The sequence below is a fragment of the Gorilla gorilla genome, chromosome 11 (genome assembly GCF_029281585.2).
Source record: "Gorilla gorilla gorilla isolate KB3781 chromosome 11, NHGRI_mGorGor1-v2.1_pri, whole genome shotgun sequence".
NCBI classification, from domain to species: domain Eukaryota; kingdom Metazoa; phylum Chordata; class Mammalia; order Primates; family Hominidae; genus Gorilla; species Gorilla gorilla.
Window position 1 is genome coordinate 84,371,835 of NC_073235.2, and position 19,144 is coordinate 84,390,978.

Genomic DNA, 19,144 nt, shown 5'->3' on the forward strand with positions numbered 1-19,144 from the left:
ATGAAATCAGAAAGAACACAAAAAGAGTGTTTCCTGGACCAGCACAACTGATAGGAGCTTTTTGTTTTGTTTTGTTTTGTTTTACTTTGAGATTAAATAAAAAGCAATAAATAGGCTTATACTGCTGCTGGAACCCATAAATGAGTATTTTGAGCCCTCTCAACAGCCTGAAAGAGGAACTCCATAGCGGAGTAACTTGTAGTTGTAGAGAACCAAAATTCATTGTTAAGGACTTGAGTTAACTCTGACACAAAAATCAGAATAAATTTTTCTAAGTTACAGCTTGATATTTAAGCATACTTTTTTTCAACACATTAAACCAAAGATCTTTCAAATATATAGTATAGCCAGGCCCAGTGGCTGACACCGGTAATCCCAGTGCTTTGGAGTGTCAAAGTGGGTGGATTACTTGAGCTCAGGAATTCAAGACCAGCCTGAGCAATATGGCGAAACGGCGAAACCCTGTCTTTACAAAAAATGCAAAAATTAGCTGGGTGTGGTGGGATCCACCTGTAGTCACAGCCACTTGGAAGGCTGAAGTGGTACCCAGGAGGTTGAGGCTGCAGTGAGCTATAATTGTGCCACTCCATTTCAACTTGGCTGACAGAGTGAGACGCTGTCTCAAAAAAGCCAAACAAAAAAATACCCTTGCCCCTCTCCCGCCCGCACACACAGTATATTAAAATACATCAGTGCATGTGCCTATGGAATCCAGTTTAAACTGTTATCCAAATTATAATATTAGAATCTGAGCATTTTGTCTGAAACAAATTGAAACGTCTCTCTGTTGAAGTTCCATCTCTAACTTTCCTGTTTTCTTCAGTGAGTCTTAGAAAGCTTGGATTATCACTGGTATGAGAGAGAAGGGATACTAAATATTTAATTCCCAGTAGGATTAGAGTAGTTAACCTTTGTGTAACCCACACTCTCCGTACCTTACTCCTCCTACTTCCTGAGTGGAAGTGGTTGGAGAGAAGTTGAAAGTAAGCTCCTCCCTCACTTCTCTGAAATCAGCTTGTTATCTTTATTGTTCCTCCTAGGACAATTGCCACTCCTAGGACAAGGATAACAGAAAAGCTCAGATTTCACAAAATGTCCCTCAGTTCCTTTTCATTTCTTCTTTAATCTGTTCATTCCTTATTCTTCATCATCTGTCTTCTACTTGTTTTACCTGCTTTACAGGGAATCTCTTAAAATGACAAAAAAAATAAGGTGAGGAATCACGTAGGGAATCTCTGACTGTGTTCGTTGGGGTTAGCTCTTTTCTGCAACTCTAGCAACTTGAGACAATGAACCCTTTATAAAGGCTATTTATTCCTCAGTACACATGTGTAAACATGGTAAAATAAATAATGGTTTCCAGAGCAGAAGCTGAGAAAAAAGATTTTATCACAGGAAAGCAGTAATATGTATTCATTTATAATGTGGTGTGGACTATCAATTTATTTTATATTTTCATGTTTCCTTTTTTGCCCCCTTTTTGTGTAGTGTTTCAGAATTGTTGGAACTTTATGAGGAAGATCCTGAAGAAATTCTTTATAATCTTGGATTTGGACGTGATGAACCAGATATTGCTTCTAAAATTCCTTCCAGATTTTTCAATTCATCATCCTTTGCCAAAGGGATAGATATTAAAGTATTTTTGAGTGCTCAGATGCAACGGATGGAAGTAGAAAACCCAAATTATGCTTTAACAAGTAAGATTTTTAAGTGTTAGTCGTATTATTTTCTTAAATTATAGCATCTACAGCAAGATGGTCTTATTTTAAAGCCTTAATAATTTTCAGGAATAGTACTGGAAAGTAAAGAGATTGATTAACACAAAAGCCATTTTTACATGTTAAAATTAAAATTAAGCTATTTTATTACTCCATTTATAGTGGTTAATTTGCCTATTTTTCCCCTTCTCCCCAATTCCTGACTTAAGTGCTACCATAACTTATTTGCAGAACCTTATTGTTGTCTACAGATTGCTTTTATTCAAGAAGAAAAGAAGTAGGAGAGGAGCCTTGTTAATCTTAAATGAAGTCAGTCTATTTCAGGAACTAGTCTGGCTAATTTGATCAGTTTCACTCATATCTTTGCTTGTTTTCTTTCTGTTAGCCAAAGATTCCAAAAATAGGATTCCAATCCTGCGTAGTTCATGGATCAGTTTTAAGAGATCAATAAATCCCTCCCCCTGCAAATTAGGTGTAAAATATATGCTTACATGCATTTTCTTAGGAGAATTTTGAAAGAGTCTTAATGGAGTTCAAGACTTCAGAATAGAATCACAACTGTAGATTCAATAGCTAGTTCTTTCTGTTTTATTCAGTGTTGCCATTATGCTTTGTGCTTATTTCTGATTTTTTAAAAATACAAATTCTAGTGCTTAGAGTAAAAATCTTGCTCCTTCTTCCCACCCAGTGAATGTAGAGAAGGTTTAAGTGTTAGGAAAAAATAGGGTTTTATAATCTTTGTGATCTAAGCATAGTTTTTGGAATTCTAAACAATAATATTCATTTAATATATGTGTATGTATATATATAAATATAAACATATCATTAATATTGTTTCTTTTGGTAGGCCGTTTTCGTCAAATTGAAGTGCTTACTACTGTGGCCAATGCATTTTCTTCTTTATATTCTCAAGTCTCCGGGACTCCCCTGCAGAGAATTGGAAGTATGTCCTCAGTGACCTCTAACAAGGAGACAGACTCACCTCCACCTTTAACTCGAAGTAACACTGCAAATCGTTTAATGAAAACACTCTCAAAACTGAATTTATGTGTTGATAAAACAGAGAAAGGAGAAAGTAGTAGTCCTTCTCCATCAGCTGAAAAAGGAAAGATTCTAAATGTTTCAGTGATTGAAGAAAGTGGCAATAAAAACGATCAAAAGTCTCAGAAAATTATGAAGAAGAAAGAGTCATCTTCTATGTTGGCTACAGTTAAAGAAGAAGTCTCTGGTAGTTCAGCAACTGTTACGGAGAATGCTGATAGTGATAGAATTTCTGATGAAGCAAATAGTAATTTTAACCAAGGAACTGAAAATGAACAAAGTAAAGAAACTCAAAGTCATGAGAGTAAACTGGGTGAGGAATCTGGTATTGTAGAATCCAAATTAGATAGTGATTTCAACATACCCAGCCACAGTGAGCTGGAAAATAGCAGTGAGCTGAAAAGTGTCCATATATCCACACCTGAAAAAGAGCCTTGTGCACCACTGACAATACCATCCATAAGAAATATAATGACACAGCAGAAGGACTCCTTCGAAATGGAAGAGGTAAGTAAAAAATTACTGAGACTGGTTTCAAGTTGCAGACTAGGAAAAAAAAGTACCAAAAATGCTTATAAAATGAGAGGTAGCCAATAGATTTATACTAGAAAAATTGATTCTAATTTTGACTTTCCAGGTTTATGTTTCACAAACCAAGAATTGGTCTCAGGATTATGTGATGTCAAGGTAATGGGACAGTTCAGTAGCTCCTCCAGATCTTTATCCACTAGTTGATATTTGAACCTTAACCCTCTTTTCTCTCTCAAGGGTAAGATTTTGATGCTCAAGAAAGCCCTGAGAGAGTATATTTAAATTCAAAGCAATATTGCATAATAGTTAGAAACACAGGCTTTGAAATCAAACGGGGCTTTGAGTTTTGTCTGCCACTGAATGACTGTATGCCTATGGGCAAGCTTTTCTTAACATATCTCAGCGGTAAGGATATGTGAAGAAGGCTTTGGGGATAGTTCTTGTTTTATGACTGGAAAGAACATGAAGATATTACGTACCTGCATGGGGAGGATAGGGACCCTAGAATAAGCAGGTTTGAAAGGCCACTGAATAGGGTTTCTGCAAGCCCAAAAGACCAATGTCTGGTTACTTGTTATTTGTGTCCAGTAATATACCTGATAGTTAACATAAATTTTTAATTGGAAAAGATAAAAGATAAGTATTTTGAATGAGGTTCAGCTAAAACTGCTTCTGAATAGTAGGAGCTGAATAGCTTGGGGCAGGAAAACTGATGTTTACCAAGCATCTACCCTGTGCTGGGCACTGTTCTTGGCTCTTGAAGTACTTCATTGCAGTCTGTGAGGCACATAGTAGTGGTCTCATTTTATACATGAGGAAACTGAGGCATATGTATGCTGATGAAGAGTTGTGGCTATAAATTATATAATGCGCAATTTGTCTTTTGTAATTTATTACATTAGATGCGTTTTAGTAATAGTTCACAGTAGTTTTAACATCACACACCATTATTTTAGGGAATTAGAAAATGAAATAATTGATTCAGCTCATAAATGTTCTCTTAGGTGAGTGTCTCTCTCTCTCCCTCCCTCCCTCACATTAGTGAAGATTTTTCATTTATTGTAAAATTTCAGTTGCTGATACAGATTTTTGCCTTTTTTGTGGTCTGTTAATACTTTAATTACAACTGAATAGTAAAATAAAAAGGGAGTAGGAGCAGCACCTTGGAATATTTTACATTTTGAGCTTTTTTTCTTTTATTTCTTTGTATATATTTATATTTCTTCTATCTTTTTACCTCCTGGTATAATTTATTTCTCATCGTAATGAGTATGGAAGATGACTGTGATGACTACATTAAAACCTCTGTTCTATTTCACTCTGATAACTTTTTGACTTTGTTTTGGTCTAAACTTGTTCCAGCACTCATAATTGAAGTGTAAATTTTTGCCTACCATTAGGGCCTCTTCTATGACAATTAGATATGGCAGTTAATTTCCTTGTTTAATACAATAGCAGAGCATAAAGATCTAAACAAATTATGTTAGGTAATTGCAAATCTGATATTGGCGACTCCGAATGAACAACACTCATATTTTCAAGTAAGTCACTCTTCAAAGAAGTCAAGGAAGTTTATTTTTAATTTCTAAAATTCCTGAATTCTAAGCTGTAGTTTTTAAAATTTTTTAAGATGCCATACACAAAAGGTTTTTTAAACACTTATAAAGTGCTAGATGTACTTTTGTGGCAAGTTAACCTTTAATGATAGTCTGGGGGTTTTTTGCCCCCTCTACTGGCAAAAAAGGTTAATGAAGAAAGTAATGTGGCATTGACTTGAACATTTTTTTGAAGTACAAGATTACATGCATTGGTGGAAGAATAATGGGAGATTTTTTTTTAAATGAATTTATGGTCGACCACAGCTACATTGTAAATATGGGGAATTTTAAAGAAAATAATGTATCTTCAGATATATTTAAAATATGGATAAAAACCTCCTGGAATTGTGTTTTCATCCCTAAGGGAACATTAAAGAGAGCTTGTAGAACAATGGATAAAGAAAGGAAATAATGTGTTAACTTTAATTTCCTCTTCTCCCAAACACTTGAATCATATTGACAAATGAAGAGAACAATCTTATTGAAACTGACTTTTAGATCCTATTCAGTGTAGTTTGTTGCTATTTTTCTTTTGGACCTCTTTCCATGAGGTTTGATTCTTGCTGGGAATTTTCTTCTTGTGAAAACCATGAGTAAATATAAGTTAGAGCTCCCTCTGTCTCAGTAAATCAGTTCTCAGAAACATTATCTGAGCATGAGCTGCTTTAGGAAGCTAGGAAGGAGAAAATGTTGCAGATATGTTGACTGCATGAAGCTGCCTAATCCATCTGAGACAGGAGGTAAGATCCCACAGTCACCAGAAGCAAAGAGACAAAATACTTAAATGTAAAGAGAGCTAAATAGATGATGAGACTGATCCTGGCCTGGTACAATGAAGTGTCTATTTCTTATGTTAGAAAAAGAAAAGGACAGAGACTTTCAGTTAAAAGTCAACTTGCCTTATAAAGTGTCTTGTAGACTGTTTAAAATAGTTATGAATGTTTATAACGATGTTTCTTTTTTTCTTTTTTTCTTTTTTTTTTTGAAACGGAGTCTCGCATTGTCACCCGGGATTGCAGTGGTGCAATCTTGGCTAATTGCAACGTCTGCCTCCTGGGTTCATGTGATTCTCCTGCCTCAGCTTCCTGAGTAGCTGGGATTACAGGCACATACCACCACAGCCAGCTAATTTTTTGTATTTTTAGTAGAGATGGGGTTTCACTACGTTGGCCAGGCTGGTCTCAAACTCCTGACCTCGTGATCTGACCACCTCGGCCTCCCAAAATGCTGGGATTACAGGTGTGAGCCACCGCACCCAGCCTATAACTATTTATAAAAAGTTATTAAATCCTATTCGTGAATTTCTAATTCTTACAAATGACTTGCTTCGTTAATTCTTGTGTTCTTCTTGAATGGCTTATTTTGAATACGTCATGGTAACTCTCTGAAGCCGTAGATTAGTAGTGTGAATGATTCACAAGTTAAACCAAAATGATCCTTCTCAAGCAGATGTTCATCTTTTAGATGTAAAGGAAAAACTTAAGAAGGAGAACTTTTATCTCAGCATTTCTGTAAGAAGTTGACTGTGTGGTCTTCTTGACCTATAAATGAATTTTTATTTAAATATAACCATTATTGGATATACACATAATCTTTTTTAAGCTATTGATGTGTTAGTAACTGTTTCTAATCCTGTCTTCATACTAATTATTGATTTAACTAATGTATTTGACTACTCATTTTTAGCTGTTAAGTTTTAGGATTTTTCTATGTTTATTGGTCTGAGTTAAAATAATCCCACATCAGTCAGATATTTGACAGATAATTAAGTTGTTCCTTTGGCCTTTTAAATGTAACTGTGTATGTTTTGAAGATAAGCCTGCCCTGGAATATGAACTCTAACATATGACATGCACAGATATCTGCTACTCTAAAGCCCAATTAACCACTGTTTTGTTATTTGATATTTACCTGAAAGACCTTAGTTAATTTTTATTAAAAATTTACCTGACAGTAAAAGTAAATGATATTTTTGTGTGTATGTGTAAAACTCGATAGTATTTAAGATAAACATTTGCAAGTAATTTATAGAATCATAAACTAGTACGGAAAGAGATACTTTATTCATTTTCTAGTTTCTTCCCTTTACAAATGAGGAGGCATCCCCTCCCTCATTTGATATTGTTTTATAGCAGTGGTTCTTCACCATCTTCCTGAGGGCTATAATATTCCTTTTGATATCAGTGCTTCACAGGGGGAAGGAGCACAGCGGGTGTCAGTAGAGGATGGCAGAGGAGGAGCTCCTGTTGTACATTCTTACTACTTTACTGTTTGAAAGTACTTTGACTTACAGTTACATTTGATCACCCCAAGGACCTGTGAGGTAGAAATTTTAATTTTAATTTTGCTGTTAATTTTAATTTTGAGGCTGAGCATGGTGATTCACACCTGTAATCCCAGCACTGTGTGGAGGCTGAGGCAGGAGGATCACTTGAGCCCAGAAGTTAGAGACCAGCCTGGACAACATAGCATGACTTGTCTCTACAAATAGTTTTAAAATTAGCTGTGCATGGTGGTGCATGTCTGTAGTCCCACTTCTCCAAAGGCTGAGGTGGGAGAATCACTTGAGCCCAGGCAGTTGAGGCTGCAGTGAGCCATGATTCCACCACTGCACTCCAGCCTGGGCAACAGAACGAGACCTTGTTTCAAAAAAATAAAATAAAAAGAAAAAAAAATATGGATATTTATCGCAGATAATTGTCAGAGGCCGTTAGCCAGTAAGTGGCATGAATAAGACTTGAATTCACGTTACTTGTGACTATACTATACAACTTGCTAAAGGTCAGATATGTTGGTATGGTCAGGCATTGTACAAGAACTAATCATCTGATGCACAGCACCATGCTACTACTTTGGAAAAAGAATGATTTCCTCTGACATTTTTTTGAGCTGTCATTAAAAATTAGACAGAATTGTAATTTCTAAAGCTCTAGTTTTGATTTTCTTTGAAAACCATTTTGATATACAATGTTTATTCAATGATGACAGCTATACAGTCTCTTTTTAAACTTTAGAAGAAGGGTTATTTGAGTTAGAACATCCATGTATTGCTGTCCTGTGCAGTACAATACAGTAGTATTGTGCTTAGAAGATCCCTCTTAGTCAAGGTAAACATGACAGCTGTTAAGAAACCAAAGTGGTTCACTGAAACAAAAAGTACATTTTTTAAACAAGAGAAAGAAACCAAAGTGAGTGCCTGTCATTTTAGCAGAACATTGATTTGGAAAGATACAGTCATTGTTTCATGAAAACTTTTTTAAATGAAGTAACCCAAATGTGTGGGTTATTCTAAAGCTGTTTTTCATCTTTAAATCCCAAAACATTGAGACCACGCAATTTTATCACTTTGGTTTAGTGGTTTTTTTTTTTATGTTATGAAACGGTTTTATTATGAAAAGTTTCAAACTTACCTGAAGATTAGAGAAAATAATGTCATGAACACCCATTACTCATCATTCTAATGCAGTTTTATTTGGCTATTCTTGTTAATTATGAAAGGCTGCTTATAGCAAATGACCAGAATTCTATGGAGCATTCGAAACCACTGAATAGGGAAAATCTTGTCACATAAATCTAAATTCTATGTTCTATATTTGCTTCATAATTCTCTGTGGTGTACCCCATCTCAAATTTGACTGCCTTCTTTTGCACAATTGTGACCAATAATAAAATAAGAAATTCACCCATTATCACTAGCATGTATGTTTCTCTCTTCAGCAAGTGGGTACTCTGATTTTGCTGAGTAAACAAGAAGAATCCCGACTTTAGTTTTATTAGTAAAATGTGACTGTCTCAGCTTTTTGAAGTGCTCCTTCCTTGCAATTAATTATGGAGTTTGTAGTAAAAGGAGAGAGTAGATTTGTTTTTGCCATTGAGTAGCATCTTGAAGAATAGAACGCTGATGATATGTGTTTATTAAAGTCATGTTATTTTGTGATTAATTTCATAAGTCTAAGGAAATAGAATATGTGATAATTCTGTGTTTAAAGGTGAGCAGCCAGGTGCAGTGGCTCATACCTTTAATCCCAGCACTTGGAAGGCTGTGGCAGGTGGATCGCTTGAGCCCAGGAGTTTGAGACCCCAGCCTGGGCAACATGGTGAAACCCCACCTCTACCAAAAATACAAAAATTACCCAGTCTCATAACCCAGTCTCAAAATAAATAAATAGATTAAATTTTAAAAAAATATGACAGTGAGAGATTTGGTATATTAATGCTGTGCCTGAGCCAGTATTCCTAGAACATAAATGCAGAGGCATTGGAATTCTATTATAATTTTTTGATCTGGTTGATATTTACTTTACAGAAAGTTACTTGAAGTAGACCGAGCCTGAATAGAAGCTAATAATAGACATTTTGTTGAATATAAAAAGAAAACGCACATTGTTCCCTTGCATACAAGACAATGGTTTTCCTGTTGAACATGTATCTGCTGCTTTGAAGAATTATTCTAATTTTAACAAGATAACAAAGAATAGTAAAATCTTTTTATATATCTGATCTACAGGTGATGGTTTTGCATGAGCAGTGTGCTTTCAGTTTTCAAAAGATTCATAAACTTGGGTTAATGGAGCTATATAGAGCAAAGAAATCACAAATTAGAGCAAATTTTAAATTGGGTAATACTATCTTTAACCTTTGGGCTTTTAAAAATGTTGGTTATTTCACTCTTATTCGTTTGGAATATTTCTTATTCTTGAATAGCTTCATAACTAAAAACTACCAGAGTTTTCCCTAAAATGTGTTAACTATTAGCGCTTTGATTTTTTTTTTCAAGGTTGAAAACCCATATGTTCAGCTAGGTACCACACTTTACTAGGATGTTCTTTATGATTTAAGAACCAATCATTACAGAGTAAAGTAACAAATTACTGTGCATCTTGCCCATTCCCTATGTATTTAATGTTGACATAGAGTTAATTATGTTAGAATAGACAGAGTGTTTGTGGGGTGGAGGTGGTGATTTAGGAATCTGAAAATTTCTAAATTATGTACTTGTGCAGATAGAAAAATAAACACAAAAAGACAGCTAAGTTTGATATGTTCTTTGAACAGTGTTTTCAGGGAAGATTTATGGTTAATATCTTTCATTATTTTAGTTCTGTAATGAAACCTGCTTTTCCACATACAGCTCCCAAGTTATGTCTTGAAAGAATTTCAGGACAAAGCAGTCTTACACATGAGCAATTTTTGATACCTGAAAGTTTGGGGGAATTTAGAAATTCTGCAGTGGTAGCACTGTGTTCTATTTTCAAAGATGCGAGACTTATAATTACCTCAACTGTGTGTTGGTCGTAATGTGCTGTAGTGAGTGTATTAGTGTTTCTCCTGGGATTTACCCTACTTTGAAGTTTAAAGTTTAGAGAACTTTTCTTTATGGATCTGTTTTTCATATAATAGCAACATTTTTTTTGAATGAAGCAGTTATTAAAATTTATTCAAGGTTGAAAACCCATATGTTGGGCTAGTTTGCACACTTGACTACGATGTTCTTTACTATTTTAAGAAGTAACCGTTACAGGGTAAAATGATGGAAGCTAGTGCACGTCTGATGCACTAATTTCCATCAGTTATTTTTCTTTGCTGCAAACTTGAGTGCTGTTGTTAACTGGAAAATAGATCAGAAAATTTAGTTGTGGAGCATTCTAATAATTTTGAGGTCAGATTTCTTAAAGTTTGAATATATATATAATGTTTTGGTGCACTTGAGTTAGGTTGATTTGTTTAATAGATGGTTATTCGAGAAGTTATACTTGTTTGCCTTAGATTCATTTGGTTTTGACTACTTAAAACTCTTCTTAAGGTTCAAAGTACGGAGGGAGAAGCTCCTCATGTTCCAGCCACGTACCAGCTAGGTCTTACGAAGTCGAAAAGAGGTAAGTGGACCGGTATCCACTAGTTCTGAGCACATTATCAAATATTAGTTGATTTGGAAAAGGGGTTTTATGTATCAGTATTTGTAGTATTTATGAGTGTGAAAAGGTAAAGAACACACACAGGTAGGCATGATTCACTATTGTTTGTAGAACTTTTTTGTATTTTTTAAAAGACTTTTTAAAAATTAGTTTGCTAATTAGTTTGCTTATTCTGGAATGACCTCATTACACAATTTTGTGTGCTGTAAGTGTTTTACACTATTGCATAACAGCTAGTTGGGAAGTGATAGAGCAATGGATTAGGACTACCTTTTACATTGTTATGACTGAAAAATATACTGGTATTATCTATCTTTGGTGTTTCACTATATAAATATAGCTCCTAGGTATAACACATGAATATTCCTCTAGCAAAACCCACCAATTTTTTAGCAATAGTTAAAGCTAGTTAAATTCAAACTATGGGTCGAAGGTGAGTGGTTGTAGATACTGTTCCTCTCTTAAATTATTAATTATTGACCAAAGAACCTTTGAATCCATTCCTTTCACTTTTAACTTGCAACAACAACAACAACAAAAATGTGTGATCTTTGGATTTACAAAACTTTTGAGCTTTAGAGAAAGGGAAAGAGGAAGAAGTGAAAATGACCACTGAAGGTAGGACTGTTTATTTTTGAAACTTTACACATGCTGAACCACCCTGCTTTTTTTTTAAACGAAGATTCATATGTATGTTCCTAGAATAGGAAATTACATGTTTGTTGTCTCCTGATCTCTGAAATTACTTCACAGGAGACAATTTGCATAAATTTTTTTCTTTTATTGCAATATGGTATTAAGAAACAAGAGCTTCACTCTCACTCGGTCACTGTAGCTCTGGTTAGACTCAAAATGAACTTTACTATTTAATTTTCTTCCCCTTGTAAGTTCATAAATTTATGTATGTGTTTCTGAGCTGAGTTCATGGTCATCAAGAAGTGTTTGCTTTAGATAGGTAGACAGGGGATACATTGGAAAAAGCAGCTTGCCATGCATTAAAAGGAGGATAAGAAAACAATAAAATTACTTTAAGGTGTTTTAAGAGCAAGATCCCTGTGGTAGGAATGATTAGATGTGGTTTATATTCATATCTGGGTTTTTTCCTTTTCTTAGTCAGATTTTTATAAATTAACAGTAAAATGGTTCGTGTGTCTGTGTGCATGAGCGAGAAGAGAGAACAACATAGTGTTTTCATCATTTTGAAAAGTATCCTATATCCTATGTAAGTATCTTAGATTGATCATAACTGCAGAGTTAGAAACACTGGTAATATATTTACTTCAAAAGTTTAGGAAAAATGCATATAGCAGTTTGATAATAGGACTTTTGAAATCAAAATTATCTTAATCTCAAATCCAGTCCAAGATTTACATACTGAAGCCCAGAGAGGTTTAGTGACTTAATGTTTGTTACAAGTTAGCATTTGGTAGTTATGTTGAGAAAAGTTCAACATTTTTCTTATTAAAGAAGACATACAATATTTTCTTTAGTCTAGCAGAGAATAGATAGACAGTTGTTTGGTTTCTTTATGATGATACTAGACAAAGTTTCCAGATTTTTTTCTCACTTTAATGTTTCCTCTAACTTCCTAGTTTTTAATTAGAAATCATATATTGTATCTTCAGGACAGAGATCTAATCCTTTTTTATAGTTCCATCTTTTTCTGTTGAGAACTGTGTTTTTGGAAACAGAAATGTCTGACTAAAGAACCTAGATTGTGATTTATGGTTTACAAAATAGTTTCCTCTACATTCTACTTAGTTTCTGAAGTAGCCCTGTGAGATAGATAGAAGAATTATTATTATCTCGTTTTGCAGAGGAGAGAAGCTATTGCTTATGACCAGAAACACAGCAAGAACTTGAACCCAGGCCTCCTTGTTTTACCCATTGCCCCAAACCTGTGCTGAAGTCTAAGCAGTCTACGTGCATTATGACCTAAACTGTGTACTTAGACAGGGCTTAGCAACTGTGAGGTGAACTTGGCAGACTGTACTCTCTTGCAGATAAAACGTACCTTAGCAGAGAGAACCAGTCAGAGCTGCTCACTCTGTCTTCCCTGCACTCTCAGGCACCTGCCCTTGCCTAGCCAGATAGACAGTTTCACTTCTAAATCATTTAAATGACTGCATTATTCTTTTGTTGCTTTAAGGAAATAGGTATCATTGATTGAGGTCAGCAAACATTTATTGTCAGCTTATTCTAGGTACTGGGATACAAAGAAGAATAGTTTCTGCCTTCAAAAGGCTCACAATCTAGTTTAAAGATATGAAAATACATAATTATAGTGATAACTGCTATAGCATAAGATGTTAATCATTTTACCAAGAATATAATGCCTTATCAGTACTGGTGGTAACAGCTTATTGCAGTTCAGTTTCACAAGTATTCCAATTTACCTAGGCTTATCAAGGATATGGAATAATTCCTTATATTTCATTTTGCAGTCTTGTTACTATCAAAATGATATTACAAAATTATTCTAAATTTTTAATGGGAAAAATGTATTCCGTGGAAACTGAGTCTATAGTGGGGTATTTTTCAAACCAAGTTGACTTTAATAGATTTTAAATTTCATTTAATTATATTATCTGGCTCTTTTTCTATGTGGTTCATATCTTAAATGAATATGGTTTTGGTAAACACACTTTATTTAGCCTTTTGCTTTTGAAGTTCTGCAGAACTTTGCTGTCTCTTGAAGCTTCTGCCTTGATGAATGTAAGAACTGTACAGTCTCTCCCATTGTGGTAGTTGTAGTGTGGATAGAATGTGAACATACTTGCTATGCTTAGTTGGCCTTTTTACTTATGTAAAACATTATAGATCATACTAACCAGGAATTAGAATTTTGAGGCAGAAAAATAAGCAGAAAGATTTTATAAGATTAACAATATTATGTTGTGGTTGAACCTATTTGGTTGAGTTTTATGTAATTTTTATGAAACAATTGTTTCATACCTTATACATTTGCATCATTTAAAACATCATAAAACACCAGAGACATTTAAGTATGCTTGCATTTCAGATTATTTAATTTACTGGCCTTAATTGTATTTATTTATTTATTTTTTTTTTTGAGACGGAGTCTTGCTCTGTCGCCCAGACTGGAGTGCAGTGGTGCAATCTTGGCTCACTGCAACCTCCACCTCCCAGGTTTACTCCATTCTCCTGCCTCAGCCTCCCAAGTAGCTGGGACTACAGGCGCCCGCTACCACGCCTGGCTAATTTTTTGTATTTTTAGTACAGACGGGGTTTTACCGTGTTAGCCAGGATGGTCTCGATCTCCTAACCTCGTGATCCGCCCACCTCAGCCTCCCAAAGTGCTGGGATTACAGGCATGAGCCACCGCACCCAGCCCTAACTGTGTTTTTTAAATTGGGAAGATAATAGAAATCTTTACACACTATGCTCTCTATATGAGCTTCTAAATTTACCTCCTAAATATCTTTACATATTTACATAATGGAAATGGTTTACTTTGGGACTTCTGTTTTTATCAGAGCCATCTTTTACTTCAGTTTTCCTCCAAGGATAAAACATTGATTGGATTTACCAAAATAGATTATAATTAGAGCTTAATTAATGAGCGAATACCGAGAGATTCTAATAGAAGATCTGATACAGTTTTTGTTTGAATTTGAGTTACCTCCTGTACTTTGAAGACATAATTTTGCATAAGTAATGCATATTTTTCTAAGAAGCAGTCAAATATTGTGTATCTTATATCTGCTGGGAATCATATCTCTGTAGTAATATTGCTCTCAGTAATTTCTTATAGCCACTTTTTTTATTCATAGATCATCTGTTTCTTATAGCCACATTTTTTTATTCATAGATCATTTGTTACGTACTGCAAGTCAGCATTCCGATAGCAGTGGTTTTGCTGAAGATTCTACAGACTGCCTATCCCTTAATCATCTTCAGGTAAAATTTTCTGTTCTAATAGGCACTATGATTAACTTCCTCATTTTAAGGTGGTTTTTCTATTACTATATATTTTAATATTGAGTCTGTGTAATCTTTATTTTTCAAGTGACAGAACAAAACTCCTGGCATGTAGATGTTGTCTAAGCATTTGACTATAAATTTTAGATTTCATTAATTCTTCTCTCTGAATATGTTCTTAAAAATATCTATCTTCCCCTTAATTTTTGGACCACCAGTAAACAGAGATTATTGTGATCATTAATCTGTTTTGTCTGTTGTTTTTCTTATTTTTTTAACCATCATTATATTTCAGTATTTTACAGTAATTGTTTTGCCTGTTTAATAACTGACATTAATTGTGGACCTATAGCTTGCTGAGTGTTATACTGATTTTTACACTAGGTTGTGTGAGATAACCCAGAGAACAGGCACATCTTTATCCTCAAGAAGCATATAGTCTATACGTAGAGTACACAGAATGCACAGAAAAAGCATATGAAACATTTTTTAAGCAAATTCTAAAGAAAATTGGGATGAGAAAACTCCCAAAGAGCCTTTAGGAACATAGCATTTAAGGGGTAAATAGACAAGAGGCATATGTAAGTTCACTGAGAAAGAGTAATTAAGTGGACAGAAACACTGGGAGATGGAGGAGAAACTTTCAGAAGGTATGGAAGAAAAGATAGGAATGTTGACTGGTTATCAAATATGAATGATAGCTTAAGAGTGAGAGGTCTTTTTGTCTTTTTATAATAACATGAAATGACTTGGGGAAGGTGTTCAGCTAAGGGAAATAACCGTAAGAGAAGAATTGATTTAGAAAAATCCGGGATGAAACTGGAGAGATACCTTGGTCTTGGAGAGGATATGATCAGGAACCCAGGTTGGAGGGATTCGCTTTGAGTTTCCTTTCAGAATGGAGAGAAGGAGGGAATGATTGGGGGAGATACAAGGAAGTTTTTAGATGTTGGGGAAGAATGTTAGGAAGTGTTTGTCCATTTTCTCTATGAGTCAGTGTGTTGTATTGAAAGGAAAAGGGGAGGTTGTTGGAAAGGGAATTTTAGGAAAACAGTGAAGTTCTGAAATAATCTTTGTGAGAAAGTGAGAGGAAGGAGGGATGTGGTTGCTGCTCAGGAGCAATAAAACAATTGAGCAACAGCAGGGCCACAACCGCAGTGGAAACAGTGAAATTATAGAAGCACCATGTTGGTTTGGTATTTTGTTAGTGACTCTTCTTACGTATATTCTTCATCTTTCCACCTATTTTCTTTTCACAGGTTCAGGAGTCCTTGCAGGCTATGGGGAGTAGTGCTGATAGTTGTGACAGTGAGACAACAGTTACGTCACTTGGTGAAGACCTTGCCACACCAACAGCACAAGACCAGCCTTATTTTAATGAATCAGAGGAGGAGTCTCTCGTCCCTCTTCAGAAGGGACTAGAGAAGGCAGCAGCAGTTGCAGACAAAAGAAAATCAGGTAGCCAGGACTTCCCTCAGTGCAACACCACTGAGAATCCAGGAACTAAACAGTCCACCTGTAGTCCAGGGGATCATATCACTGAAATGACTGAAGTGGAAGAGGATTTGTTTCCAGCAGAGACAGTAGAGCTACTGAGGGAAGCAAGTGCTGAAAGTGATGTGGATAAAAGCAGTGAAAGTGAATTTACTCAGTATACCACACACCATATTCTGAAATCATTGGCTTCTATTGAAGCTAAATGCAGTGATATGAGCTCTGAAAATACAACTGGGCCTCCTTCTTCCATGGACAGAGTTAATACAGCTTTGCAAAGAGCTCAAATGAAGGTTTGCAGTCTGTCTAATCAAAGGATGGGGCGTAGCCTGCTAAAATCAAAAGATTTGTTAAAACAAAGGTACTTATTTGCAAAAGCTGGCTATCCTCTAAGAAGGTCTCAGTCTTTACCAACCACCTTATTGAGCCCAGTAAGGGTTGTGTCCTCTGTCAATGTTCGATTATCTCCAGGAAAAGAGACCAGATGCAGCCCACCTTCCTTCACCTATAAGTACACACCTGAAGAGGAGCAGGAATTGGAAAAGCGAGTGATGGAACATGATGGTCAATCTTTAGTTAAATCGACCATTTTCATCTCTCCATCATCTGTGAAGAAAGAAGAAGCCCCCCAGAGTGAGGCGCCGCGGGTGGAGGAATGCCATCATGGAAGGACTCCTACCTGTTCACGGCTTGCTCCACCACCAATGTCTCAGTCTACCTGCTCCCTTCATTCCATCCACTCTGAGTGGCAGGAAAGGCCCCTGTGTGAGCACACAAGAACTCTGAGCACTCATAGTGTTCCCAACATATCAGGGGCTACTTGTAGCGCCTTCGCTTCCCCTTTTGGGTGTCCTTACTCACATAGACATGCCACCTACCCTTACCGAGTGTGCTCTGTGAATCCTCCTTCATCCATAGAAATGCAGTTGCGAAGAGTATTACATGATATTAGAAACTCACTGCAGAATCTTTCACAGGTATGAGAAAAAGTATATTTTCATTAGCTTTTTTCTTTTACTGCTCTGAGCACTTTTTAATTCACAGAGAAGCAAGGCACATCAAGTATGAACTACCTCAGCTTTATTTTCTGACATGTCTAAACTTAATCTGCATCTGCCTTCCTTTTCTATCTTCTCTCCTGTTTCAAGGGAGAAGCTGTAACTAACCCTGATCAAAGTCGATTTCTTTGCTCATAAGTCTGTCTCCTTTCCAAGAGGAGAGATTTTGCTCGTTAAGTATCCTCCCATTTTTAGTCTATCATCCACTGTCTTTGTTTTAGTCTAGAATCTTTTGTCATTTCTATTATTAAAAAATCTTCCCTCTTAAAGTTCTTTCTCTCTTTCTCTCTGCTATTTGAACATGTTGACTACCTTTTCCTTTTCCAAGTTTTCTCCCTGTTGGCTTCTGTGGCACCACGTTCTCCTGGTTCTGCTCGTAGCTCTCTGACTAAGCTTTCCCCTTCACCTACTGACCCTCGATGCTGTGCACAGAGTTAGTCTGCTTCCACTGGACTCAAAGACTGGAACTACTCCAGACCAGAAAATAACAAATCAGGTAAAGTGTGAATTTGATTTAAAATGCTCTGTATGTCTTGTCACTTTTAAAGTCATTCTCAGATTTGTTAGTAGACTGGAAGTAATTTTCCCAAAAAAATTTTGAAAATAAGTACGTTGTCTTCAGTTTTGCCTTTTACATTTTCTTGAACATTCTCTCTGAACGAATCATGTTTAGACAACTGAGGGATTGAAGAAAATGACAATGTAATATAGTCATGAGAGCATTCAACAAAGAGTCAGGAGGCCTAGAATGAATGTAATAGATCTCTTATCATGACATAGTAGACAGGGAGCCACTTGGAAAGTAAAAATCAAAGGTGTAACTTCTCAAGTTATAATAAGATATACCTCCTCTTAACTGTAAGTTTTATCCTCATGACAATTGTCCCCTAACGGTTTTCTGTTTAAACAGAATGTGGGTGTTTCTTATTCCTCCTTACAAAATATAGTTCTGTCTGTGATGGAACTTGCAGCTGTGATTATGTCAAGCTGGGGATTTCCAGGGCCCTGTCCACCAGTACCGTGGTGCATCTTTCTTTCTAGGCCACCTGGTTCTTCTGCTCCAGCTGTGGTCTCTTTCTCCTGGATATCCCAGCAATAACTCAGCTAATACATCTCCCCATGCCTACCCCACCCTACACTAGTGGACAGGTGCTTTCTATGATGTGGTCTCTGACTATCTCTTCAGCCTCATTCCTTAGCTGTAGGACTGTACACAGGTCTCTAAACAGTTGTGTGTTCTTAGGTATCTGCACATGCTGATTTTGTGTTTTGTTTTGTTTTTTTAAAATAAAAAGATGAAGTTTCTGTTTCTCGCCCACATGGAGTGCTGGAGACAGTGGTGTAATCATGGCTCCCTGCAGTCTTGAACTCTTGGGCTCAAGTGATCCTCCTGCCTTGGCCTCCCAAAGTACTGGGACTATAAGCCACTTTTTTTTTTTTTTTTTTTTTTTTTTAACCGAGATCACCCAGCCTTTGCCTTTCTTTGCATAATCAAGCCCTATTTACTGTTAAGACTCAGTTCAAGTAGTGTTACCACTTTTGGGAAAGTTCACGTAATCTGAATTTTTCTGTGTCCATCATAGCACTCCTTCCACAGTATTAGAATTTTTAAAAAATTTCCTTTATTTTTCCTTACACTGTGAGAACACCTGAAGGCTGGGAATACCTTTTATGTTTTTATCTCACTGCCTAAAATAGTGGCATATAGGAAATGCTAAGATGTCTGAGAAAGACGACAATGATTGCTTGCTCTCCAGCAAAGTTAATAATCACTATAATCTCATGATGATATTTGCAATGGCTTCTACATTTTTGTGTTTTGATTTTGTTTTTTTTAGTTTCGCAAG

General features: G+C 35.9%; 1 protein-coding gene across 7 annotated transcripts in view; it reads left to right on the forward strand.

Moving 5' to 3' along the window:
* ITPRID2 (ITPR interacting domain containing 2) overlaps positions 1-19,144 on the forward strand; it is a 39,131-nt gene that overhangs the window by 7,490 nt on the left and 12,497 nt on the right. For all 7 annotated transcript variants that reach the window (XM_019022570.3, XM_019022569.3, XM_031008666.2 and 4 more), the window contains exons 7-11: positions 1,489-1,697; positions 2,566-3,266; positions 10,692-10,764; positions 14,636-14,724; positions 16,005-17,216. In XM_019022570.3, coding sequence (XP_018878115.3) covers positions 1,489-1,697; positions 2,566-3,266; positions 10,692-10,764; positions 14,636-14,724; positions 16,005-17,216 — 2,284 coding nt within the window. The remainder of the gene's footprint in view (positions 1-1,488; positions 1,698-2,565; positions 3,267-10,691; positions 10,765-14,635; positions 14,725-16,004; positions 17,217-19,144) is intronic.